This window comes from Petromyzon marinus, chromosome 46 (assembly GCF_048934315.1).
Source record: "Petromyzon marinus isolate PM22_M1 ecotype Great Lakes invasive population chromosome 46, UKy_Petmar_22M1.pri1.0, whole genome shotgun sequence".
Lineage (NCBI taxonomy): Eukaryota > Metazoa > Chordata > Hyperoartia > Petromyzontiformes > Petromyzontidae > Petromyzon > Petromyzon marinus.
Window position 1 is genome coordinate 11,886,094 of NC_133712.1, and position 26,386 is coordinate 11,912,479.

Sequence of the window (26,386 nt, forward strand, 5' to 3'; positions counted from 1 at the left end):
GGTTGTTTAATGAAGTGTAGAATTTATTATTCTACACTTCGCAGACCCAATTTCTCAAACTGCGTTGAACCCAATTAAATCAACTAGTCAGCCCATGGCTGCATCCCCGTCTCGATAGTTACGCGCTTTCCTCTCACAGCGCAGCAGCCAACGCTGCAGGATCCTGTACCATTGACATGCGAATTGTCTCACATTAGCATCACTAACCCAGCTTCTCTCTACCTTACATCGATTACCTGTGCCCAACTCCCCCCTCCCTCCCAAAATAATATTTCCGTTTTAATTATTCAGAAATCGGCTGTTCCCTAATACTTTTGGTTGTAAGTGGAATAACAAATGCAAGAGGTCAGTGATACTCTGTTTCTATTGCTTAACATCTTATGTAAAATTTTACAATAAATAAAAATACCGTCACCTTATTGGTTGACAACGGGATAATCAATCTGTTATTATCTGGCTGCTCTAAGAGGCATTCTGGTCCTACTGCGACACGCGCGCACTGCCACCCTCCTCACAACCCCCACCCCGTGTGCGAGGGAAAGGGGCGGGGCTAGACACAAATGGGCGGGGCCCAAATGAGAATGGGCGGGGCCTAAAAGGAAAGGCGCGGGGGTGAAAGAAGCAGCAACAACAGGGCCTGATCATTATTCCTTACGAAGGGGCAGGAGAAAGGGGCACAGCTTACAGAAATTGAACTTGGCCGTTGATTTCATGGAATAAAAGTATGGAATCAAACACGTGGGACAGACAACAACAACACTATCGTGCCGGGGATGCAGCAATGGGCTGACTAGTTAATTTTATTGGGTGCAAAGCAGTTTGAGACATTGTGTCTGCGCCCTTTGGCTTGGCAGTAAAATTAGTACAGTCTCCGCAGGTATTACTACCTTGAAACCTCAAGCAAATTCTACACTTCATTAAACAACCAAAAGCTCCCGAAAGAGCTTGCAAAAATTGCCGACGCCGACTGTGTTTCAAGTCAGCGTGGCGGGGTATTGGGAAAAGTTTTCAATTAGCAATAATCGCGCCTCGAATAAACCTCATTGGCTACGATACTGCCACTGCGCAAAGCTGGTTTGTTGCGGCTGGCCCGTTCCCTATTAAGCGACGCGGAACCACCTCAACGCCATGGGATCAGTCCAAAGGCGACGATAAACCAATCGATTACAAAATATAAAAAACATTGTATCTATAAATCAGGTTTTTGGAGTCAAAGCGCGTAAATATATAAATAACGATGTTAGTTAATATTTTGATAGTCGATTACTCGACTCATTGTATGAGGAACTTAACTGCAGAGTACTCAGACTTTTGCCGACCTCTTCCCACGCGTACCGCTGGTCGGGAGGTTTGGTAACGTCATTCATTATTTTCTTTGAACCTATCTACGTGACTTTACCGAAAGACCCAAAGAAGATGAATTCCTGCAGTCACGAAAACTTTAGTCAACATTAACATATAATAAACACTTGAGTTTAAATTGCGTTAAAAAATGTTTTTAAAAATTTAAAATCAGAAACACTCTACCAGGGCCAGACGTAAAGACACACTGATGTTTTCCATAATTGAGGTTTATGGTCCGTTGTTGTTGGGTTAAATAGCGCAAATTTTAGTGCGTCGTTACACCCGCCACCAGTCGAACACGGACGATTCGCAAGGTTCGTCACGTAAACACAACGTGCCAATTTAGCTGCGCCTTCAGCACACGCGGTGCGACATTGACAAGTCGAGTAGCACGGCACGACGTGAAAATGTCGCGTACGAACGATGTCTCTTTTTTGACCAACTAAATCCACAAGAGGGCGTCGCAGGCTATTCAAGGCCATACAAGGCCCTCCCTCCCACCTCTTCATGAACGCGAAGTTATTCCATGCTCCCTATGTAAAGGCGCGGCACGGCAATTGCTCGCTCACGCCACTGCTGGCGGAAGGGGGTCTCCACTCCAGGGCATTTGTCTCGTAGCCTTCCATGCTTGGGCTCAGACGTTGTGAAAGAGGTGGCAGTACCCACGCTTTAACCCACCGCACGTGTCCCGATACTCAACACGTTCGTAAAAGAGCACGTTGGGAAGGACATGCTAGGCGACGTTTCGGGCTAATGGCCCCTTCTTCACGGCACGCAGAGAGGCCAGAGGAGGCGAGGTTCTACTGCTGGGCGGAGTGAGGTCGAGGAGGGATTTAAGAAACATTGCCACCATTGTTCCATTTGCCGCGCCTGGTGATAAAACCGAAGTCGAGGCTTCTGTATTGCAAGTGCAGTATGCTAACCCTTTACACGACGGCAAGCATTGTCGGAATTATTCATTCATAATCTGGACTTCCCCCAATTAGTGCGGTTACGTAACCAATCTGTTAGCACAGCAGTAAACCCAAACCCAGATACGTTTACAATTCTCAGCCGTTTGTTCATCCACTGCTGGATGAAGGCCTCTCCAAACGCTGCGTTGGTCATGAGAGTTGCTTGATCATCCGCGCTGGTCAGTGTGTGAGTTTCGTGAAAGGTGGGCCCACACCACCGTTGCTGATGTAATTTGGCACTGCTGATAGCCGTGCGTGGCCCGGAATCCAACTCAGGTTGCCGGGTTCGTTATTTGCCATCCGCACTATTTATTAAAACGGAACATTTTGGAGCAGGCTTTGACTTTCCAGGTCTCATCAGCACACTCATCCACGTGATTGGCGAGATCACTCTATCCCCACAACGTGGGCCCTGTCCAGCGCGAACCCAATATAGCAAATAGAAACATTCCGTCGGGATCAGCGGGCTGGGTGGGGGTTGTGAGGAGGGTGGCAGTGCGCGCGTGTCACAGTCGGACCAGAATGCCTCTTAGAGCAGCCAGATAATAACAGATTGATTATCCCGTTGTCATCCAATAAGGTGACGGTATTTTTTATTATTGGAAAATTTACCATTATAGTTTAAGCAATAGAAACAGAGTATCACTGACCTTTTGCGTTTGTTATTCCACTTACAACCAAAACTATAAGGGAACAGCCGATTTCTGAATGATTAAAACGTAAATATTATTGTGCTTTTCAATAAATAAAATCCACGGTATCACAAAGCCTCGCACAAATAATCGCACTCAGCTGTATTTACACTTTAACAGGACACCACTTCGAAGTCACGTGTTGTATACCAATGACGTCCCCAAGCGCCAGCCATCACCTCCCGTCCAGCGGCACACGCGGAAAGAGGCACGGACAATGTTAACATATCTCCTTATCCAATTAATCTAAAAATTAACCATCGGTTTCATTTAATTATTTAAATTTGTTTAGTAAAATCCTGATTGTATTATACGTGTTGATTTTAGTATTTGAATGAACCCATGGTGTTGAGGTAGTCCCGCGTGACTTAAGAGGGAAGGGGCCGACTTCAACAAACCAGCTTTGCGCAGTGGCAGTATCGTAGCCAATGAGGTTTATCCGAGGCGCGATTATTGCTAATTGAAAACTTTTCCCAATACCCCGCCACGCTGACTTGAAACACAGTCGACGTCGGCAATTTTTGCAAGCTCTTTCGCGAGCTTTGGGTTGTTTAATGAAGTGTAGAATTTATTATGCACTGGACTGGCAATCGCAGACCCAATTTCTCAAACTGCGTTGAACCCAATTAAATCAACTAGTCAGCCCATGGCTGCATCCCCGTCTCGATAGTTACGCGCTTTCCTCTCACAGCGCAGCAGCCAACGCTGCAGGATCCTGTACCATTGACATGCGAATTGTCTCACATTAGCATCACTAACCCAGCTTCTCTCTACCTTACATCGATTACCTGTGCCCAACTCCCCCCTCCCTCCCAAAATAATATTTCCGTTTTAATTATTCAGAAATCGGCTGTTCCCTAATACTTTTGGTTGTAAGTGGAATAACAAATGCAAGAGGTCAGTGATACTCTGTTTCTATTGCTTAACATCTTATGTAAAATTTTACAATAAATAAAAATACCGTCACCTTATTGGTTGACAACGGGATAATCAATCTGTTATTATCTGGCTGCTCTAAGAGGCATTCTGGTCCTACTGCGACACGCGCGCACTGCCACCCTCCTCACAACCCCCACCCCGTGTGCGAGGGAAAGGGGCGGGGCTAGACACAAATGGGCGGGGCCCAAATGAGAATGGGCGGGGCCTAAAAGGAAAGGCGCGGGGGTGAAAGAAGCAGCAACAACAGGGCCTGATCATTATTCCTTACGAAGGGGCAGGAGAAAGGGGCACAGCTTACAGAAATTGAACTTGGCCGTTGATTTCATGGAATAAAAGTATGGAATCAAACACGTGGGACAGACAACAACAACACTATCGTGCCGGGGATGCAGCAATGGGCTGACTAGTTAATTTTATTGGGTGCAAAGCAGTTTGAGACATTGTGTCTGCGCCCTTTGGCTTGGCAGTAAAATTAGTACAGTCTCCGCAGGTATTACTACCTTGAAACCTCAAGCAAATTCTACACTTCATTAAACAACCAAAAGCTCCCGAAAGAGCTTGCAAAAATTGCCGACGCCGACTGTGTTTCAAGTCAGCGTGGCGGGGTATTGGGAAAAGTTTTCAATTAGCAATAATCGCGCCTCGGATAAACCTCATTGGCTACGATACTGCCACTGCGCAAAGCTGGTTTGTTGCGGCTGGCCCGTTCCCTATTAAGCGACGCGGAACCACCTCAACGCCATGGGATCAGTCCAAAGGCGACGATAAACGAATCGATTACAAAATATATAAAAAAAACATTGTATCTATAAATCAGGTTTTTGGAGTCAAAGCGCGTAAATATATAAATAACGATGTTAGTTAATATTTTGATAGTCGATTACTCGACTCATTGTATGAGGAACTTAACTGCAGAGTACTCAGACTTTTGCCGACCTCTTCCCACGCGTACCGCTGGTCGGGAGGTTTGGTAACGTCATTCATTATTTTCTTTGAACCTATCTACGTGACTTTACCGAAAGACCCAAAGAAGATGAATTCCTGCAGTCACGAAAACTTTAGTCAACATTAACATATAATAAACACTTGAGTTTAAATTGCGTTAAAAAATGTTTTTAAAAATTTAAAATCAGAAACACTCTACCAGGGCCAGACGTAAAGACACACTGATGTTTTCCATAATTGAGGTTTATGGTCCGTTGTTGTTGGGTTAAATAGCGCAAATTTTAGTGCGTCGTTACACCCGCCACCAGTCGAACACGGACGATTCGCAAGGTTCGTCACGTAAACACAACGTGCCAATTTAGCTGCGCCTTCAGCACACGCGGTGCGATGGAGAGTGAAACCCTCACGACATTGACAAGTCGAGTAGCACGGCACGACGTGAAAATGTCGCGTACGAACGATGTCTCTTTTTTGACCAACTAAATCCACAAGAGGGCGTCGCAGGCTATTCAAGGCCATACAAGGCCCTCCCTCCCACCTCTTCATGAACGCGAAGTTATTCCATGCTCCCTATGTAAAGGCGCGGCACGGCAATTGCTCGCTCACGCCACTGCTGGCGGAAGGGGGTCTCCACTCCAGGGCATTTGTCTCGTAGCCTTCCATGCTTGGGCTCAGACGTTGTGAAAGAGGTGGCAGTACCCACGCTTTAACCCACCGCACGTGTCCCGATACTCAACACGTTCGTAAAAGAGCACGTTGGGAAGGACATGCTAGGCGACGTTTCGGGCTAATGGCCCCTTCTTCACGGCACGCAGAGAGGCCAGAGGAGGCGAGGTTCTACTGCTGGGCGGAGTGAGGTCGAGGAGGGATTTAAGAAACATTGCCACCATTGTTCCATTTGCCGCGCCTGGTGATAAAACCGAAGTCGAGGCTTCTGTATTGCAAGTGCAGTATGCTAACCCTTTACACGACGGCAAGCATTGTCGGAATTATTCATTCATAATCTGGACTTCCCCCAATTAGTGCGGTTACGTAACCAATCTGTTAGCACAGCAGTAAACCCAAACCCAGATACGTTTACAATTCTCAGCCGTTTGTTCATCCACTGCTGGATGAAGGCCTCTCCAAACGCTGCGTTGGTCATGAGAGTTGCTTGATCATCCGCGCTGGTCAGTGTGTGAGTTTCGTGAAAGGTGGGCCCACACCACCGTTGCTGATGTAATTTGGCACTGCTGATAGCCGTGCGTGGCCCGGAATCCAACTCAGGTTGCCGGGTTCGTTATTTGCCATCCGCACTATTTATTAAAACGGAACATTTTGGAGCAGGTTTTGACTTTCCAGGTCTCATCAGCACACTCATCCACGTGATTGGCGAGATCACTCTATCCCCACAACGTGGGCCCTGTCCAGCGCGAACCCAATATAGCAAATAGAAACATTCCGTCGGGATCAGCGGGCTGGGTGGGGGTTGTGAGGAGGGTGGCAGTGCGCGCGTGTCACAGTCGGACCAGAATGCCTCTTATAGCAGCCAGATAATAACAGATTGATTATCCCGTTGTCATCCAATAAGGTGACGGTATTTTTTATTATTGAAAAATTTACCATTACAGTTTAAGCAATAGAAACAGAGTATCACTGACCTTTTGCATTTGTTATTCCACTTACAACCAAAACTATAAGGCAACAGCCGATTTCTGAATGATTAAAACGTAAATATTATTTTGCTTTTCAACAAATAAAATCAACGGCATCACAAAGCCTCGCACAAATTATCGCACTCAGCTTTATTTGCACTTTAACAGGACACCACTTCGAAGTCACGTGTTGTATACCAATGACGTCCCCAAGCGCCAGCCATCACCTCCCGTCCAGCGGCACACGCGGAAAGAGGCACGGACAATGTTAACATATCTCCTCATCCAATTAATCGAATAATTAACCATCGGTTTAATTAAATTATTTAAATTTGTTTGGTAAAATCCTTATTGTATTATATAAGCAAATTCAATGTGTTTTTTACTGGATGTGTTGATGTTAGTATTTGAATTAACCCTTGACGTTGAGGTAGTCCCGAGGGACTTAAGAGGGAACGGGCCAGCCTCAACAAACCAGCTTTGCGCAGTGGCAGTATCGTAGCCAATGAGGTTTATCCGAGGCGCGATTATTGCTGATTGAAAACTTTTCCCAATACCCCGCCACGCTGACTTGAAACACAGTCGGCGTCGGCAATTTTTGCAAGCTCTTTCGGGAGCTTTGGGTTGTTTAATGAAGTGTAGAATTTACCTTAGGGTTGTTTAGTGAAGTGTAGAATTTGCTTGAGGTTTTAAGGTAGCAGAACCAATACTTGCCGAGATTTAAATATATTTCCACTGGACTGGCAAGACAGAGGTCGCAGACCCAATTTCTCAAACTGCGTTGCACCCCAATAAAATTAACTGGTCCAGCCCATGGCTGCATCCCCGGCACTATCGTTATGCTGTTCTCTTTCCATGAAATCAACAGCAAAGTTCTATGTCTGCAAGCTGTGCCCCTTTCCCCTGCCCCTTCGTAATAAATAATGATCAGGCCCAGATGTTGCTGCTTCTCACCCCCGCGCCTTTCCTTTTAAGGCCCCGCCCATTATCATTTAGGGGCCGTCCATAAATTACCTCACCCGATTTTGGCCGATTATTTACCCCCCTTCCCATCCTCGTCACACGGCGTCACAAGAAGTCAGACCCCCCCTCAAATATGACGTCACAAATCTCTGCCCCTCCCCCCAAAATCATATTTCCAATTTTGAAAATAAAACATGCTTCAAATCAATTTAAACTATTGTCATTGCAGTGCGTATTTAATGTGGCGCTGCACTCTGATGTTGTAGGAGAAAACACGTATTAAAAAGGAGACGTTGGAAAGCTGAAATTTAGCATAAAATTCACTTGAAAATATTCAACGTCTAACTGATAATTATAAAATAGGAAAAGTTATTATAACTATTAAAAAATACTTGAAACTTTGTAGTAGAACGAAGCAAAATGGAGAGTACAATTATAACAATCACATATTCATTCCACAGAATGAAAAGCCCTGGTAGAATAATTAAAATATAAAGTTTAATAACAATCATTCAAAACATTTACAAAATGCTTCTCCATTCTCCCATGGAGAAGCAAAATGCTCCTTCATGGAATAAATAAAAGGTAACCTTAGTAAATTTAAATAATCAAATAGTTAATAATGAAAATTAATCAAAATTTGTGTTGTAACAATTCTATTGTTTATATTTATTTAAAGTGGCGCATTTTGATGTGACGTCACATTTCTCAAAACCCCCCTCGTCACAACCCGTCACAACCCGTCACAAATGTCTGACCCCCCCTAGGTGTGTGACGCATTTATGGACGGGTTAGGCCCTGCCAATTAGTGTCTAGCCCCACGCCCCTTCCCCTCGCACACGGGGTGGGGGTTGTGCTCGACCAGAGGACGCCAAAAGGCGTACAGCTCAAAGACAATGCACTATCAAAGTAATGAGGGCTCGGGGTGAGCATTTACATCATTAGACCTCCTTAGCCAGTACCAATTGGGTCGAGGCTCAAAAGAAAGCCGTCCCTTGGTGTGGACCAATCAATTTCAAGGACAATGCGTATATTATCATAGTGTTTTTTGATTGCATTTGACTGCAAGTACTGTGGTTAATGCAGAAATGATTCCTTGTAAAAAGGTTTCAGTATTGTTGCCAGAATTAAAGGGGAAAAACCCTAATCTTACAAGGGAACAGCTGATTTCTGAATAATTTAAACGTAAATATTATTTAGCTTTTCCACCAATAAAATCCACGGTCTCACAAAGTCTCGCATAAATGATCACACTCTTAACTTTATTTGCACTTTAACAGGACACCACTTCGAAGTTACGTGTTGTATACCGATGACGTCCCCAAGTGCCAGCTATCACCTCCCGTCCAGCGGCACACGCGGGAAGAGGCACGGACAATGTTAACATATCTCCTCATCCAATTAATCGAGTAATTGACTATCGGTTTCATTAAATTTTATAAATATATTTAGTAAAATCCTTATTTTATTATATAAGAACATCAAATGTTTTTTAGTGGATGTGTTGATTTTAGTATTTGAATGAACCCATGGTGTTGAGGTAGTCCCGCGTCACTTAAGAGGGAACGGGCCGACATCAACAAACCAGCTTTGCGCAGTGGCAGTATCGTAGCCAATGAGGTTTATCCGAGGCGCGATTATTGCTAATTGAAAACTTTTCCCAATACCCCGCCACGCTGACTTGAAACACAGTCGGCGTCGGCAATTTTTGCAAGCTCTTTCGCGAGCTTTGGGTTGTTTAATGAAGTGTAGAATTTGCTTGAAGTTTTAAGGTAGCAGGACCTACACCTGCCAAGATTGAAATTATTTTGCACTGGACTGGCAATCGTAGACACAATTTCTCAAACTGCGTTGTACCCAATTAAATCAACTAGTCAGCCCATGGCTGCATCCCCGGCTCTCACAGCGCGACAGCCAACGCTGCAGGATCCTGTACCATTGACATGCAAATTGTCTCACATTAGCATCACTAACCCAGCTTCTCTCTACCTTCCATCTATTACCTTCCCAACTCCCCCCTCCCTCCCAAAATAATATTTCCGTTTTTATTATTCAGAAATCGGCTGTTCCCTAATACTTTTGGTTGTAAGTGGAATAACAAATGCAAGAGGTCAGTGATACTCTGTTTCTATTGCTTGACATCTTATGTAAAATTTTACAATAAATATAAATACCATCACCTTATTGGTTGACAACGGGATAATCAATCTGTTATTATCTGGCTGCTCTAAGAGGCATTCTGGTCCTACTGCGACACGCGCGCATTGCCACCCTCCTCACAACCCCCACCCCGTGTGCGAGGGGAAGGGGCGGGGCTAGACACAAATGGGCGGGGCCCAAATGAGAATGGGCGGGGCCTAAAAGGAAAGGCGCGGGGGTGAAAGAAGCAGCAACAACAGGGCCTGATCATTATTTATTACGAAGCGGCAGGAGAAAGGGGCACAACTTACAGAAATTGAACTTGGCCGTTGATTTCATGGAATAAAAGTATGGAATCAAACACGTGGGACAGAGAACAACAACACTATCGTGCCGGGGATGCAGCCATGGGCTGACGAGTTAATTTTATTGGGTGCAAAGCAGTTTGAGACAGTAAAATTGGCAGTAAAATTAGTACAGTCTCCGCAAGTATTACTGCTGCTACCTTAAAACCTCAAGCAAATTCTACACTTCATTAAACAACCCAAAGCTCTCGAAAGAGCTTGCAAAAATTGCCGACGCCGACTGTGTTTCAAGTCAGCGTGGCGGGGTATTGGGAAAAGTTTTCAATTAGCAATAATCGCGCCTCGGATAAACCTCATTGGCTACGATACTGCCACTGCGCAAAGCTGGTTTGTTAAGGTCGGCCCGTTCCCTATTAAGCGACACGGACCACCTCAACGCCATGGGATCAGTCCAAAGGCGACAATAAACGAATCGATTAAAAATATTTTAAAAACATTGTATCTATAAATCAGGTTTTTGGGGTCTAAGCGCGTAAATATATAAATAACTATGTTAGTTAATATTTTGATAGTCGATTACTCGACTCATTGTATGAGAGTACTCAGACTTTTGCCGACCTCTTCCCACGCGTGCCGCTGGACGGGAGGTTTGGTGACGTCATTCATACGTCGACTTCGTCGTGGTAATGCTACAGAGTCTAAGCCTCTCTAGTCAGCGGTACAGGATCGTCTAATTACATCAGATACTGCGCATGAGGCATCGCCCGTCAAGTATACTTAGAACTGTTTCCCAACTCACGGAGCATTCACAAATATATTCTTTGGGTCTTTCGGTAAAGTCACGCAGATAGGTTCAAAGAAAATAACAAAATAACAAAAATCTACGACGTTATTGTGTTTGAACCTATCTACGTGATTTTACCGAAAGACCCAAAGAATATGAATTCCTGCAGTCACGAAAACTTTAAGTAAACATTAACATATAATAAACACTTGAGTTTAAATTGGGTTAAAAAATGTTTTAAAAATTTTAAAATCAGAAACACTCTACCAGGGCCAGACGTAAAGACACACTGATGTTTTCCATAATTGAGGTTTATGGTCCGTTATTGTTGGGTTAGATCGCGCAAATTTTAGTGCGTCGTTACACCCGCCACCAGTCGAATACGGACGATTCGCAAGGTTCGTCACGTAAACACAACGTGCCAATTTAGCTGCGCCTTCAGCACACGCGGTGCGATGGAGAGTGAAAGCCTCACGACATTGACAAGTCGAGTAGCACGGCACGACGTGACACATGTCGCGTACGAACGATGTCTCTTCTTTGACCAACTAAATCCACAAGAGGGCGGCGCAGGCCATACAAGGCCATACAAGGCCCTCCCTCCCACCTCTTCATGAACGCGAAGTTATTCCATGCTCCCTATGTAAAGGCGCGGCACTGCAATTGCTCGCTCACGCCACTGCTGGCGGAAGGGGGTCTCCACTCCAGGGCATTTGTCTCGTAGCCTTCCATGCTTGGGCTCAGACGTCGTGAAAGAGGTGGCAGTACCCACGCTTTAACCCACCGCACGTGTCCCGATACTCAATACGTTCGTCAAAGAGCACGTTGGGAAGGACATGCGAGGCGACGTTTCGGGCTAATGGCCCCTTCTTCACGGCACGCAGAGAGGCCAGAGGAGGCGAGGTTCTACTGCTGGGCGGAGTGAGGTCGAGGAGGGATTTAAGAAACATTGCCACCATTGTTCCATCTGCCGCGCCTGGAGACAAAACCGAATTCGAGGTTTCTGTATTGCAAGTGCAGTATGCTAACCCTTTACACGACGGCAAGCATTGTCGTAATTAATACATCCATTCATAATCTGGACTCCCCCCAATTAGTGCGGTTACGTAACCAATCTGTTAGCACAGCACTAAACCCAAACCTAGATACGTTTACAATTCTCAGCCGTTTGTTCATTCACTGCTGGATGAAGGCCTCTCCGAACGCTGCGTTGGTCATGAGAGTTGCTTGATCATCAGCGCTGGTCAGTGTGTGAGTTTGGTGAAAGGTGGGCCCACACCACCGTTGCTGATGTAATTTGGCACTGCTGATAGCCGTGCGTGGCCCAGAATCAAACTCAGGTTTCCGGGTTCGTTATTGCATAAACATTTTTTTTAATAATAAAGGTTTCGTCCATTTAAATATTTGCCATCCGCACTATTTATTAAAACGGAACATTTTGGAGCAGGCTTTGACTTCCCGGGTCTCGTCAGCACACTCATCCACGTGATCGGCGAGATCACTCTATCCCCACAACGTGGGCCCTGTCCAGCGCGAACCCAATATAGCAAATAGAAACATTCCGTCGGGATCAGCGGGCTACGCTGCACTCACCAGACGCGCCTGACCTTGCCTACCCAAGGCCATGGCAGAGACTCAAACTTGGTCGACAAATACCCACACTTGGGGGGCCTCGGGCAGATGGGTTGGCACAGCTTACCCAGTGTGCAGGTGGTGCGGATGCACAGCGGGCGGTGGTGGGGGCTACGGTTGCCACTTTTGATGTACGTACGACCTGGGACGCGTCGTGCGTGGCGAGCAGAAGGACATCTCACAATGCCAGAAGAGGTGGGAACCAACGTACAAAATGCATTGGATGTTGAACTCCTTCCGCGCCGCGCGTGGCCAGCCGCGCGAATTTGTGACTTTTGAAGCCCCGGGAAGCTTTGGGGGATTTCAGCAGGAGAGTTATCTCAACAAGAGCACGATCCTGGGAAAACCAGGGCAGGTGGCAACTCGAACTGGGGTCTGGGGCCCTTGGGCTACAACACTCACCACCAACACTCACCACCAACACTCACCACCTCATCATCATAGCTATAACTCACCACCAACACTTACCACCTCATCATCACACCTACAACACTCACCATCTCATACCTACAACACTCACCACCAACACTCACCACCTCATCATCATACTTACAACACTCCCCACCACCTTCATCAGCATCACACCTACAACACTCGCAACCAACACTCACCATCATACCTACAACACCCACCACCACCCCATCATCATCACCTACAGCGCTCACCACCATCACCACCGCATAAGCATCACTCCACCAACACTCACCACCATCATCACACCTACAACACCCACCACCTCAACACCATCATCATCATCACTTACAGCGCTCACCACCACCGCATCAGCATCACACCGACAACACTCACCACCAACACTCACCACCAACTCTCACCGACCGTCTGGTGGTGAGTGTGTGGAGGGGGCCCTGCCAGTCCCGGCTGCTGCAGGCGTCAGCCGGACCACCGCCCGGGGCAAGTCTGCCCCGGACGGCGGCAGAGATTGTTGGGACTTAGCACGAAGCGCAAAGTTCTGGAGTCGCCACGGGCGACTGCGAGTGGCTGGGTACACACGTGCGTTGCGACAACTCGCGGATACATTTAGGATCTTGAAATATGGCAGCGGATCGCAACAACACAAAATAAGGGAGGGGTGGGGTGGGGGGCTTTGTCCAGCAATGGATTGAACGCGGCCGACAATGCGGATGATGATGTTGTTAAGCTACCCACGTCGGCGCTAGACCGGAGGAGCGTACCTGTCAACCCCTTTATCAGTGCTTTATCAGTGCCCTTGCCTTATCACAGACCAATTCAGACCTTGTTGGTCACCCCGTGCCCTTATACATCTCAACGTTCATCCTACAAAGTCCCATCACAAGTTAGATACACAAATTAATAGACTATTTTTTTTTTGCCCGTATTGAAACGCCGTTTGCACCTGAAAACTCAATTTCCCTGCACAAGCATACGGGGTAACCCGTCTGGGTTGACACGGTATGGAGTAGGGTTGGCGCGACTTGAGTGGGCCACCGTCACAGCTGCGAGAGGTACATTGGGTGCCCTGCGCGCTCGCTCGCTCGCTGCGTTCGTTAATTTCTCTGGCTCGGCGACTGGGGCGAAACGTAGCTTAAGGTCAGCCCCTTTCGCTTAACACCAAGATAGCAGCAGCAGCAGCAAGCTCGCTCGATATCGTTGTCAGCATTGCCGAGCGGAGACGCCGAGGCGATAGGGTGGAGAGAGAGAGGAGAGTTGGTGATCGAACAAGGAGATTGGTTAACGTTTCACTCCTCGTGCCAAATGGATGGGGGGCGAGGTGCAATGCCAACCGCGCTGTAACGCCAATGGAGGGGGCAGATTAATTTCTCACAAGAGGGCCGAGATCAATGATGCCACCACCGCCACATCCTCGCTGGCAACGCTTCCTACCCCCTCCTTCTCCCTCCACCAGATCCCGCAGCAGGGATTCATATTCTTGGTTCTTTTGGTAAAGTCACGTGGAAGGGAAAAATACAATAAAAATATAAAACAATACAATTCTCACGACGTTTCGATTGCAACACAAGCAATCATCATCAGGAGTGAAAACCACAGCAAGGTGTGAAAATCACAGCAAGAACATTTTCTTGCTGTGGTTTCACACCTGATGATGATTGCTTGTGTTGCAATGGAAACGTCGTGAGAATTGTATTGTTGTATTTTTATCATTTTATTATTTCCCTTCTACGTGACTTTACCGAAATAATGAAGAATAACTCTCTCATGTTCAGGGTGGATGCGGCAATCGGTTCGGGGGGGAGGGGGGGTGGATCCAGGTGGGGCCCAATGTTTGATTCGTCTCGCACGGTCGCCAAACGTTACTGCTTGAATTAAAGCCAAACATTACTGCTCGAAATAAAATAAAATGTGGGACGTCAGATTATATACTGTATAATCTACACCGCGTTTTAAATAAACGTGTTGTTATTTTACACCGTTGTTGAAAATGTATCTCACGGTGGCTGCCAAGGGGTGGCCCAACTCGTAGCTTTGGCCACCAGCGGGTGGACGGGTGGAACTGGTGGGGGTTCAAGGCACCCACTGGCTGCCCCGCGCTCGTTACGCTCCTGGGGCGAGACCGATATGATCGTGGCTTCGATCCCGATCCTGACGCCTGCTGCTGTATATTTGGGAGTTCGCATGTCTCTCTCTCTCTCCCCCCGTGGTCTCGTGGAATTTTCTCCGGGTCTTCTGGTTTCCCCCTCCCCCCTTCCACATTTAAAATCAACGCGCGTTTAAGAGCATTTGGCTTCAATACATTTTCACGCGATAAGCCGCTTCGTGTTTGTGATGGCTAGTGTCGCTTCGGAAAAAGGGCTACACGGTAGCTCAGTAGTTGGCCTTACCTGCTAAAATACAAATAATTTGAATGTTTTTTTTTTAATTCGATGGTTTGTCGCTGGCCCGCACGACGCTTTCGGCCTGTTAAGACGAGAGACGCCGCGCTGTGCTTATTGACAATCCGATGCATTCACTTTTGTTTTACCTCCGAGCTCGGAGGTGGGGGAAGGGGGGAGTGTGCCGGGCTTTCTCTCGCTCGACAGATGCGAGAGGAAGCCCGGCGACACGCGGCGACACGCGAGACGACACGAAGAGCCACGCCGAAACGACACCTCGCGAGTACAAATCGACATTTAATATGTTCAGGTGACAGTGGCGGGCGGGCGGGGGGGGGGAGCAGACGACGGTCTACAATGCGCAAACTTAAAAGAAGATGAGACGAGGAATTTTAGTTTGAGTTTTTGTACGCGTTACCCTGCGTAGTCTACAAAATTTAGGCGAGCGCGACAAGGGACGTGACGCGCCACGCGACGGCGTTTTTAGGTTGGAGAGACGTCCGGCACGTTGGGCCCGAGAGGAGGAGGAGGAGCGGGTCGGGGGGGGGGGGGTCGGGAGGCAACCCGCGGCCTCGAGGGCCGCGCGCGGTGGCTCTTTTGAGGAGCGCCCCGTGACCGCTCTTGATTCAGGGACCACCACGCCGTCTCCGTATTCACCACGTTGCCTTGCGGCTCTTGAAATTTTTGAGTTGGTTTTCTTTTTAAACATTTTTTTGCCGAATTCCAAACAAATAAGAATGCGTCTCTTCTCGTTATCTTAGTTTGCCTAGAGGTGAAGAGACGGAGAATTGTAAGAGGAGACGTTTCCGGCCAATGGAGCCTTCTCAGCAGCACGTGGGAGATACCAGACAGAGGTACAGCCACTCACTACCTCTTTGGCCCATGTGCTCTGAACAAGGGCTAATGCCCGAAACGTCACCCGTTGTAATACCGTTTCTTGTTAGGGCCACACAGTGTTGTTGACGGATGTGTTGAGTTGTGGTTGTTTTGTGTCAACGATTGTTGTGTTATTGACGTCGCCGCTTTCGGACGGGCCCACGAAACGTTCGGATCGTCCGAAGTGTCTCGTCGATAGGGCTTCATTTGTGGGGGTCAATCAAAAACGAATCTGAAGCGCATCCCTCACACACGCACACACAGACGACACACGTGCACTGGCGCTCGGGCGGGCGACCACGTTCAATATCATGGCTTGGACGGGACATGAACAGACTTCTTCGCTGCCACAAAAACAACAAAAAACCCAACCGTACATCGTTTTCCAAAAAGGCATCACCACCTAAGAGTGTGGGGGGGGGGGGGGGGGTACAAAGCCATCGCCAAAGTGGTTGAAGTCAAATATATAAAACGAGTCTCATAACGACTCCTCGATTAAGCGATTCTCATCGGGTCCTACTGTTGCCTCATCATTGCACACCAAACCATACTGACCGACGCGGAGAAGTATGGCCAAAACAACAAACGGGACACGAACGATGACACGGCCGCGCCGAGGCCTGCATCATCCAGCAGTGGATCGGAGAAGTGATTTTTACGTTAAATAAATATTAGTATCGTTGCCAACTTATCATACAAAAATATACATATATATAACTGCCATTACACGCAAAACATAGTTACACCCGAGAGAGAGAGAGAGAAAAACTTAAAGTCACACAATATTCACCACGAAAAGCGAAAATGGAATTATTACATCATTAGGAAAGTGCTAACATGGAAAATATAATTCCACAACTTGATTTGTTGTGTAGGGTACTTGAGCTTTAAATTTGGAGTGGGGCACGCGACAGATGCCTCGCCACGTCACGAAACAGTGATTAACATAATTTAAAATCGGCTCTTTCTCCCTCTCAAATGTCCAGATTCGTCGTATAAACACACACACGGAGATAATCACAGCCAATATGATCATTAATATTAATATCATCATTCATTTTTGGGGTTTGGCCACGCACGTAATAACGATTCAGCCACATTTTTTTGGCGCGTAGCCCTCCACCAGCCAACGCAGCCAAACAAATGAAATGGTCACGCGGTGTACAAGCGTTTAACCATTGCCATCGGTTGCCTCGGCTGAACCGGCGTCAGACATCGTCAGGATCGCGTTTGGCTGTGTCGGGTGGCAGAGGGCTCAACAACACAACTTTGGTCAGATCATTACATGGCCTGATCCAAACATCAATTTAGAATTTTATATATATACATTTTATATAGATTATATGGTCTAACAGGTGACAGTTGCATTGTTCATCACTGTAACGAAACTGTCGTCAATTATGAACCGTTGCGATTACAATCGTCGTGACATGCCTAGCGGTGGCTTTCTTCGGCCGATGCAAACCAAGCAAACAGCCCGTGTCACGTGGCTTTCAAACCAGCTGCGGAGATCCTGCGCTTTGCCTCGGGTTGAATAGAACGTTCAAATACCTTTGGCGGGTAACCACACACACGCACACCCGAGTCCCTTCTGTCACCGCACGAGGCCTCTCGCCGTCGAGTGACGTACAAACATCGCTCGCAGTTTCACCGTCTCTAAATGGTGTGGTGCCCCCCGTGTGTGGGCAACGGGAGTGCGGTGTGGCAAAATCCTTTGCTGTACTGTACTTCTACGTCCATCGCTGCCCACCGTTGCCAACAACCGCCCCACGACCCCGCACGGCATGGGAAGGCGCTCATCCAGCAGTGGACCGACAAAAGCGCCCCTCCGTGCTGACCTCTGCAACCGACGGCTCCGCACTGCGCGTTGTTGGTGCGTTGCTGGTGCGTTGTCGTTGTCCAACAGTTTGCGCCTGGATAATAATAATGATGATGATAGCGGTGTCCTAAAGCCAAATAGGAGTTGCGATCGCGTTAAAAACGGAGGGGTGAAAAGTTAAATACAGAATATTGTTTGTTGCTATTGAAAATAACGGAGTGCGCCGTTGTGTAAACGCTAAACTAAGTCAAATAAATAACCGTGCGAGTGCCCGCGTGAACTCGGTTCCTTCTTGGTTCCTTCCAAGAGGGTTCTATTTGGTGTTCGAACATCTTAACGCGTGTTTTGTTGCCATAAAGGGTAAGGCCTACGCTTATCTTTCATACTTTGATACGGTAACGTCTGCACGCGTCGCCGACCAAAGGCCCCCGCAGCTCTTCCCGTCTCACGTTTCTCTTTCTGCCATCTCGCTAGTCTCCCTCTGTCTCGACGTACCGGCGAGCCATAAGACCAATTACCCCTTTCCCACTGGCACATCCGAGCCGAGCCATGGCCCTGATGGTACCGGTGTTTTTTTTCCACTGGCTGTTTACCATGCCGAGCCGGGGCGCCACGGTGGGTAGGAGATGTTAATTACCTCGCCAGGTGTGCAGGAGGCCGTGGGTTCGATCCCGACCCTGACGCCTGCTGCTGTATATTTGGAGTTTGCGTCTCTCTCTTTCTCGCGTGGATTTATCCTCCGGGTCCTCCGGTTTTTCTCCCCGCATTTATAATCGGCGTGCGTTTAGATTATTTGCCTGCTATAGAATTTCCACGCGCTAAGCCTACTTCGTTGAGCTATTATTTGTGATAGCCAGGTCGCTTCTGAAAAAGAGCTGTGTCGTAGCCCAGTGGGCCTTACCTGATATAAAAAATATATATACGCATCCACAGAACCAAACCGTGATGCGCTGCTGAAACTTCAGAGCAACATCTGGATCTGGCTTGGGGCCAAGAAGGGCCAGGGATGGGGCTTCAGGAAACATTCGCTGCATCGTTACACGGCGAGGGCTCTCTCTTGACGCATTTTCGGGTTGCCTCGCTATGTGCTGCTCGGCATGATGTCCGACGTTTCGCTGCACGTGCTGGGAGCTTCTTCAGGAACTGAACTTTCTCGATGATGCAGCGTCGCCAGCTGCTTCTGCCGCTGGTTCTTGACGCGGATTGGCTCGGCAAGAAAAGATAAAGAGTTGAGAAAGAGTTGAGTTGCTCGGCTCCGTTCCTGAGGAAGCTCCCAGCACGCGGAGCGAAACGTCGGACATCGTGCCACGCAACACGCGCACTTATATTACCCGAAAACGAAGAGGAGAGAGAGAACTACACGAAAAATAAATCGTCCATCAGCTCCCGTGACAACAACATCAACAACAACATGCGGACAGTGGGCACACGTAGGCCACGAGGGCACCACGACCAGCTGGATGCAGCGGCCCCCACGCTCACCGACGGCCAGATCGTTGGCCTTAACAAGCGACCCCGCCTAACGGGTCACTGGCCAAGAGCCCGACGAGCCGCGGTTGGCACGCGTGGGCCGTTCGTTGCCAAGGCAAGTGAACGGGGACCTGTGGGTCGTCGTTAAAATCCTCCGTTACCTTCAACCGCAGCGCAGCGCCAGGCTAGGAAGCCGCCGCCGTGAATTATTTAATTTGTTCCTCTCGTACTTAAACGCTTTCCTCTCGCCCCCGTCGCACGAATGCGAACCAGTAGAATAAATTACCGCAATTATATTTTTTTCCTTTCTTTCTCCGAGCGAGAAAGTCAGACCTCCCACCGGTATTTACGCTCCTTAATCAATGTGCTTTTAAGGTGGGTGCAAGGAAGAACGTCAAAACGCAGCGGCGATCGCGATTGTCGACACCCAAACGATAACGATCGCCGCACAGATGCGTGCGCGCGATTTAAAATGCTCAACGAAAGAAGAGGGCTGACCCTCCACAAAATAAATATATGACGATAACAACAACGGTGATGACGGCCGTAATGATAATAACAATCATTCCCTCTGTACACCGACGTGAAGTACGCGGTCGACCGGTTTACAAAACGCACGGCGACGCAGCCTCACTCCCTCACAGGTTCGTAGACAAACTTAGTGGAGCGAGTGCACCACGCGCGTGTGTAAGACGCTGCCTTTTGCGCGCCGGTAACTTCTGCCGCAGCGACTGCGCATTTCAAAACCAAATGGCGTGGGAGGGCCGCTCGCAACCCAGCGACGGGCCCCACGCCCCCAAAGAACACCATCGTTCCGCGCTCCCCTCCGCACGAACAACATCTTCCAAAGCCCCTGCGAGCTAAGTCTGGTTATAAATACGCGAAAGAAAAAAAAAAACAGCACGCTTCTGTGGAAAGCTTTCGTTGGAATCTTTTTCTTTGGTTAAAAGCACAAAACGCGCGCAGAAAAGGTCCACCTGGACCGAGGCCCCGCAATGCCGACCCGAGACGTCGCAAACGTCGGCGGAAGAGGCGGAGTCGAATCGGAACCCCCCCCCCCCTCCCCACCCTCAGCCCCGCTACTGGGAGGGACCAAGTGACCGGCGACCGCTCCGCAGCGTGCGCGGTCCCTCGCTTAGCCCTGTGGACGGCACGCTTGGACTGCAGTCCCGTCTTCGCGACTAGTGCAAAAGAAAACCACACACACAAAACCAGGAAGACGCATTCCCACAACGCGCGCCAAAGGAGTAGCAATGGCGGCAAGCGGTGGCGGTGGCCGTCCCATCGCGGGCTCTAAGCAGAAATATATTTGTAGCCCCCCCCCCCCCCACCCCCTCTCCGGCTCATCCGCCTGCCCCCCTCACTTAGATTCGTAAACTCCTAGCCAGACGACGGAAGAGGTACAGACGCGAGGTGGAGATACGGAGAGACGAGAACAGAGAGGCGGACATGAGACAGACGGGGCCAGGAGACGGAGTGAAATGGGAGGAGAGAGAGAGAGAGACAGACACGGATACGGCAGCGTTGAGGTGAGATGAATGAGCTCGCTTGTGTCCATCAGGATCTCAATTCGAGTAGACACCTGTCTCACCCGTACTTTCTCCACAGCAATTCGGGGCCCCTTGGGACGACTTGGGGGCCCTGCGCTTTTGCCGCGTTTGCTTTCGCCTTGCGCCACCGACCGGTGGGTGGCTCTCACGACGTCGACAGAAAGGGGGGTCCACCTCGCTCCCCCCCCCCGCCCTTCAGCTGTTGGCGTTTCCGATTTCCTCCAGGATCCGGATCAGATTTTGCAGCCCGAAAATGTATCCCTGGTCAGGCCCGTCGTGCACGGTGGTGTCCTCGCAGAAGCCGCTGCAGGTCGTGTGGGCAAAGTCGATCATTCGCACGTCAACCTGCGGCGGCGGCGTCGTAGCGGCAGCATCCGACGACGACAGTGAAGGCGACGACGACGACGGTGAAGGCGACGACGACGACGGTGAAGGCGACGACGGTGAAGGCGACGGTGAAGGCACGGCGGGATCCGGCGCCGTCATCGCGGCCGTCGCGGCCCACGCGTGCGGCTCCGTGCCGTCGTAGATGACGAGCAGCGAGCTGGAGTAGAAGCGGAAGGAGGAGCGGGACTCCAGCACGGACTGCAGCGCCCGCAGGCGCCTCGTCACCGGCGCCAGCAGCTCCGTGCGGAGGCGCCGCCCGTTGTGCAGGAACTGGAAGATGGCCCGCTGGAAGCCGTCCACCGACAGCTCGCGCCCGTAGTACTTGTTGCGGCACAGGAACTCGTTGCTTTCCGCCTGGTAGACCTACGGGGGGAAGGCGGGGGAGGGGCGGCGGTGACGGCGGTTGTGCGGTCAGCGCGTTCGGCTACGAACCCGGCGACCACCTGAGGTTGACTCGCGGTCACGGCCGATGGCGGCGGCGGCGGCGGCGATGTCCGAGCCGGTTCGCGACTTGGCCAAACTGTCAATCCATCTGTAGCGTCCGTCAGTCGGTCGGTCAGTCTATCCATCCGGCGGCCTGCTGGACAGTTACGTCTGTTGGACAGTCTGTTTGTATGTATGTACGTCTCTTTATTTGTTAGTCGGTCCATCGGTCAAGTCAGTCAATCGGTGTTGGTCAGTCCATCGGTCTGCATCGTCTGCCAGTCGATCCGTCAGCGCATCGGTAGCTTGGTCAGTGAGGAAGCTCTGTCTCCGAGCCTCAACGATCGGTCAGTCTGTTGGTTAGGCAGTCCGTAGGGAAGGCCCACCGAGCTGTAGAGCACTTTTTCAGAAGCGACCTGGCCACAACTGATAGCTCAACGAAGTGGCTTGTCAAGCGAAAATGTAAAGCACATTGCATGCTAATGTGAAGGGAGAAAACCTGAGGACCCGGAGAAAAATCCACGCGACCACAGGGAGAACACGCAAACCCCAAATATAATACAGAAAGCGTCAGGGTCCGGATCGAACCCACGACCTCCTGTATACCATGCAAAGGAGTTGAACACGGAGGCTTTCAAGACCAACATCCATAATGGAGGGGGTTTTTTGTTAATTAAAATGAGATCCCGTGAATCTAAATGAGTCGTTTGCCAAGCCAACAAAACGTTCCAATTAGTTACTAGTTCAGCACACCGGTGTGTTGCAGAGTAAACCCACGACATTTCTGCTGGGTAATTACACCAACCAGCCTCATCAGGCGATTAGCCAGAAGTGTGGAGAATTCCTCCTGTTTGAGTTGTTAGTTCATCAGCCGGTCCATCGGTCTCGCGCGCCCGTCTTAAGCGCAGACACGTGCGCGTCTAAGCGCAGACACGTGCGTTTTGCGCGCGTGCGTCTGTGAGTGTGCATTGGCCGCCCGCTCACCTGCATGCCGCAGATGCGCACGCCGAGCGTGCCGGAGGTGCTGCGGGCGCACTTCTGCATCTGCCGCGCCTTCTTCTCCTCGGAGGCGTCGTCGCCGTGCTGCCGCGTGCCCATCTTCAGGTCGAGGATGCACGGGCGCGAGAAGCGCGACACCACATTCTCCAGCAGGAGGAAATCTGCGCCGGTACGCCGGCAGGGGTCAAGGAGGAGCGTCGTAAATCTGTCGGCGCTGACAGGCGCACGCGCACGCGCGCCAACTCCCGCGGGAGTTGGGGAGGGAGGGAGGGAGGGAGAGGGGGGGAAGGCGGTGGGGGCTGGCGCGGGGTGACGCGTGTGGGGGCCCCCCATCGTTGAGCACGCACACGAAGGAGCGGGGAGTCCGTTTACAAGGCAGACGCGGGGACCGTCGAGAGATTTATTTAGCTTTTGGCGGCACGTGGCGACGTCCGGCGCGGCGAGTCTCGCGGGGGGGGGGGGGGTGGGGGGGTGGGTGGGGGGGGAGCCCGCGTCCCGAATGAACCGATCGAACGGAGGCGTGAACGAATGAACGACAGAATGAATCGGCGAACGTATTAATGAAAAAGGTAAGGATACGGAAGAGCTGCCGCTCCTTGGCCTCCGACCACATGCGGCTCATCTGCTTGCTGTGGCAGCTCATGCGCCACGTGTGCAGGCTGGAGTTCCCGTCGCTGGCGCCGTGCGCGTAGCTGCTGCCGCCGCCGCTGCTGCCGTTGTTGTTGTTCTCGCTGAGCTCCACGGTGACCTGCGTCTGGAAGCGGAGCTGCACCTCCAGGCTCTTGACGTCCGTGTTGCTCACGTGCAGCTCCAGCTCCACGCTCTCCACCTCCTGCGAGCTGCAGGGCGACGGGCGCAGCAGCAGCCAGCAGCAGCACACACCAGCAGCAGCACCAGCAGCAGCACGCAGCAGCAGCAGCACCCACCAGCAGCAGCACGCAGCAGCAGCAGCACCCACCAGCAGCAGCACGCACCAGCAGCAGCACGCACCAACAGCAGCACGCACCAACAGCAGCACGCACCAGCAGCAGCACCCACCAGCAGCACCCACCACCAGCAGCAGCATCACCCACCAGCAGCAGCAGCCATCGATTGTCATTTTTCACTGCTTGTGACTGACTGGGTTTCGGTCTATGGCTCTCTGTGTAAGTCCGCGTGTCTGCGAGCGCACGCGAGCCAACCGACCTGGTGGACACCTCCTCCTGCTCGCACCGCTCGCTGCCGTCAGAGGACACGGCGGAGGAGCGCGTCGTCACCGTGCGGCGGAAGTGCTGGTGCCGGGCCCGGCAGCCGTCGGGCGCCGTGGCGGCGGCGGCAGCGGCGGCGGCTGCGGCCAGCTCGTCGCGCTCCGAGTGCGGGTAGGCCACCAGGCCGATGTAGCCCTCGCTGTTCTCCTCGAAGCACACGGACACCACGCCTGCCGGTGGCCCGACGGAGCGGCGGGGGGAGTGGGGGGGGTTGGGGTCAGGGGGTTCAAGTTCACGGTTACTTTCGTTGGTTTTTCGTTCGGCCAGAGCATCAGCAGCAGGGTGCGTTGGCTAGTGACCACCCCGCCACCCATCCGCCCAGCCCTGCCTAGGCAGCTCGAAACGCCCAGCTTCAAGTCACCACCCTCGGGCGCCGTCCGTCACGCCGTGACGCGTGGGATCGGAAAGAGACGTGGTCGCCGACGGAGGGCGGAACAAAATGTGAAAGCGCGCAAAGAGAAGTGCGCGGAGGATCTCGCCAGCGATTGCGTCGAGAGGCGCAGCGGGACGGGGGAACGTATGCAAGCCGCAGACAAAGCCCACCGGCCGTCGAGAACAGTGCCTGGGCTCACGGCGGAGCGACAGGGGAGGGAACGCGTTCCCCCAGAGAGAGGATGTCCGCCACGGAGGCGGAGGGATGGAATTGGCTAGTGTGCAGGCGCTGGGTGGATTATTATTGTTACGTCGCAGGGCCGTGAGAGACGACAATGGTTTCGGGAGGCCTTCAATCCAGCAGTGGATGGAACACGGCTAACTTTTGAAATCTTCTTTTTTTTTGTAGACGAATAAAAAAATCGGCTCCCCCCCCAGGGCTGTTGTCCTGTGACTGCTAGCTGCGACGGACCCCCTGATGAAAACGGTGGCGAGATGTTAACTACCTCGCCTGGTATGGAGGAGGTCGTGGGTTCGATCCCGACCTTGACGCCTGGTGTATATTTGGAGTTTGTGTGTGCGTCTCTCTCTCTCTCTCCCCGTGGTGGCGCGGTTTTCCCCCCCCGCATTGAAGAATCGACGTGCGTTCAGAGTATTTGGCTGCTGTGAATTCCCGCACGATAAGCCACTTCGTTGAGCTATTATCATTTGTGATAGCCAAGTCACTTCTGGAAAAGAGCTACGGAGCTCAATGGACCTTACCTGATCAAATAAATAAAAAATTGCTCTAGTTTCAAACGTCCTCCTGACAGCACGTCGCATCGCGTCGGCAGGAGGAACGCGGCCGAACCTACCGGAGATCTGTGGAAAAGAGCTTCATAGCTCATCGGATTCCTCCAGTAAAAATAAATAGTCTGATTACTGATTGTTTTACAGCGAGTAAAAGAAAACAAAAAACGGATTCGGCAATTTGGCCGCTGTTGCCGTTACGGATTCAGCCGCTGGGTCTCAGCGGCGCCAGCTCAGCCGCTTGGACCTCCGGGGCCCTCCACCACCACCGCCACCCACGCCGGCCACCTCGCCGTGGCCCTCTGAGCCAGCCAGGCGGCTGTCATCGGACCGTCGGAGCAAAGCACCTGCGCTTTGAAAAATGTAAGCAAACGCAAAGAATAAAAACCGAGCGCCTTAAAACTGACGCACGCCACAGGGAATAATCCACAAACGGCGCGCCGACCTCGTCCGCGGGAGGCGAGAGACATTGAGAGAGACACGGAGACCCGGAGACGCCCCCCCGCCCCGGTGAGACGTGGGGGACCTTTACAAGATGTTCCTGCGAATTAAGCGGGGGGGGGTTAAGATCCGCCCCGCCAATCAGCTTTTGCCAAAATCCGATCAGTCGTCGCACGAACGCCAGGGTGAAGGGTGAGCGCCTTGAAGCGCTGAGGCTGATGTTGTTTACGAGCGGAGGGGGGGGGGAAGTTTAGGGGCCGCCGGTGGATTGGTGGTGCCACGGTTAGCGCCCTGTAAATGTTGAGTTGGCAGAAACCTCTGCGGTGATGGGATACGTGGGGCTATAATTTGTCACCAATCATCATCAGCCAAGATCAATCCACTGCTGGGTGCTTTTGGGGCATGGGTAACATCATTGGCAACTGAAATACAAAACAGTCCTGAGCCCTCCATTGACCAACCTACATTGACCAGGGTGGTGAAGTATGGTCAAACCATCACCATGACTGAGGGTGATGTGGGCAGGCGTTTCATCCGGAAGGTTAACAGACAACTCATTATTTCACATCATCAGCATTCGTAGCCCATGATCAATCCACTGCTGGATGAAGTCCTCCCCAAGCCGTCAGGATCTGTCATGGGATTGCATGATATTGTAGCACACGAGCTGATTTCATCCCTCCATCTCTGCGGCTGTCATCCCTCCATCTCTGTCAGTATTCTTGACAAATCGGTCGCCTTCCAAAAGGTCGCACTCATTACACACAAAGTGCATGCCGCCAATGGACCACAACACCTTAGCGATCTCGTCAAGCAGCGTAAACCGTCACCACGCAAACTACTCCGGCCATGGTCACAGCAGCGGCAGCAGCA

General features: G+C 50.7%; 1 protein-coding gene and 6 non-coding genes across 13 annotated transcripts in view; 3 read left to right on the forward strand and 4 right to left on the reverse strand.

The window, feature by feature from the left end:
* Nucleotides 1-932: 932 nt before the first annotated feature.
* LOC142931021 (U4 spliceosomal RNA) lies at nucleotides 933-1,073 on the reverse strand. The gene has a single exon (XR_012947020.1). It is a non-coding gene; the product is annotated as a U4 spliceosomal RNA (small nuclear RNA).
* A 2,315-nt stretch (nucleotides 1,074-3,388) lies between these two features.
* Nucleotides 3,389-3,529, forward strand: LOC116952431 (U4 spliceosomal RNA). Its single transcript, XR_004404450.2, has one exon. It is a non-coding gene; the product is annotated as a U4 spliceosomal RNA (small nuclear RNA).
* A 944-nt stretch (nucleotides 3,530-4,473) lies between these two features.
* LOC116952413 (U4 spliceosomal RNA) lies at nucleotides 4,474-4,614 on the reverse strand. The gene has a single exon (XR_004404433.1). It is a non-coding gene; the product is annotated as a U4 spliceosomal RNA (small nuclear RNA).
* Nucleotides 4,615-6,983: 2,369 nt separating this feature from the next.
* Nucleotides 6,984-7,124, forward strand: LOC116952415 (U4 spliceosomal RNA). The gene has a single exon (XR_004404435.2). It is a non-coding gene; the product is annotated as a U4 spliceosomal RNA (small nuclear RNA).
* Nucleotides 7,125-9,056: 1,932 nt separating this feature from the next.
* Nucleotides 9,057-9,197, forward strand: LOC116952418 (U4 spliceosomal RNA). Its single transcript, XR_004404438.1, has one exon. It is a non-coding gene; the product is annotated as a U4 spliceosomal RNA (small nuclear RNA).
* An 805-nt stretch (nucleotides 9,198-10,002) lies between these two features.
* Nucleotides 10,003-26,386, reverse strand: part of LOC116952233 (inositol hexakisphosphate kinase 1-like) — a 52,905-nt gene continuing 36,521 nt past the window's right edge. For all 7 annotated transcript variants that reach the window (XM_032971404.2, XM_032971407.2, XM_032971403.2 and 4 more), the window contains 4 exons: nucleotides 23,850-24,081; nucleotides 23,244-23,503; nucleotides 22,650-22,825; nucleotides 10,003-21,605 (listed from right to left, as the gene is read on the reverse strand). In XM_032971404.2, the coding sequence (XP_032827295.2) occupies nucleotides 21,051-21,605; nucleotides 22,650-22,825; nucleotides 23,244-23,503; nucleotides 23,850-24,081 (1,223 nt within the window). In that variant the 3' untranslated portion in view covers nucleotides 10,003-21,050. The remainder of the gene's footprint in view (nucleotides 21,606-22,649; nucleotides 22,826-23,243; nucleotides 23,504-23,849; nucleotides 24,082-26,386) is intronic.
* On the reverse strand, nucleotides 10,160-10,300 carry LOC116952433 (U4 spliceosomal RNA). The gene has a single exon (XR_012947017.1). It is a non-coding gene; the product is annotated as a U4 spliceosomal RNA (small nuclear RNA).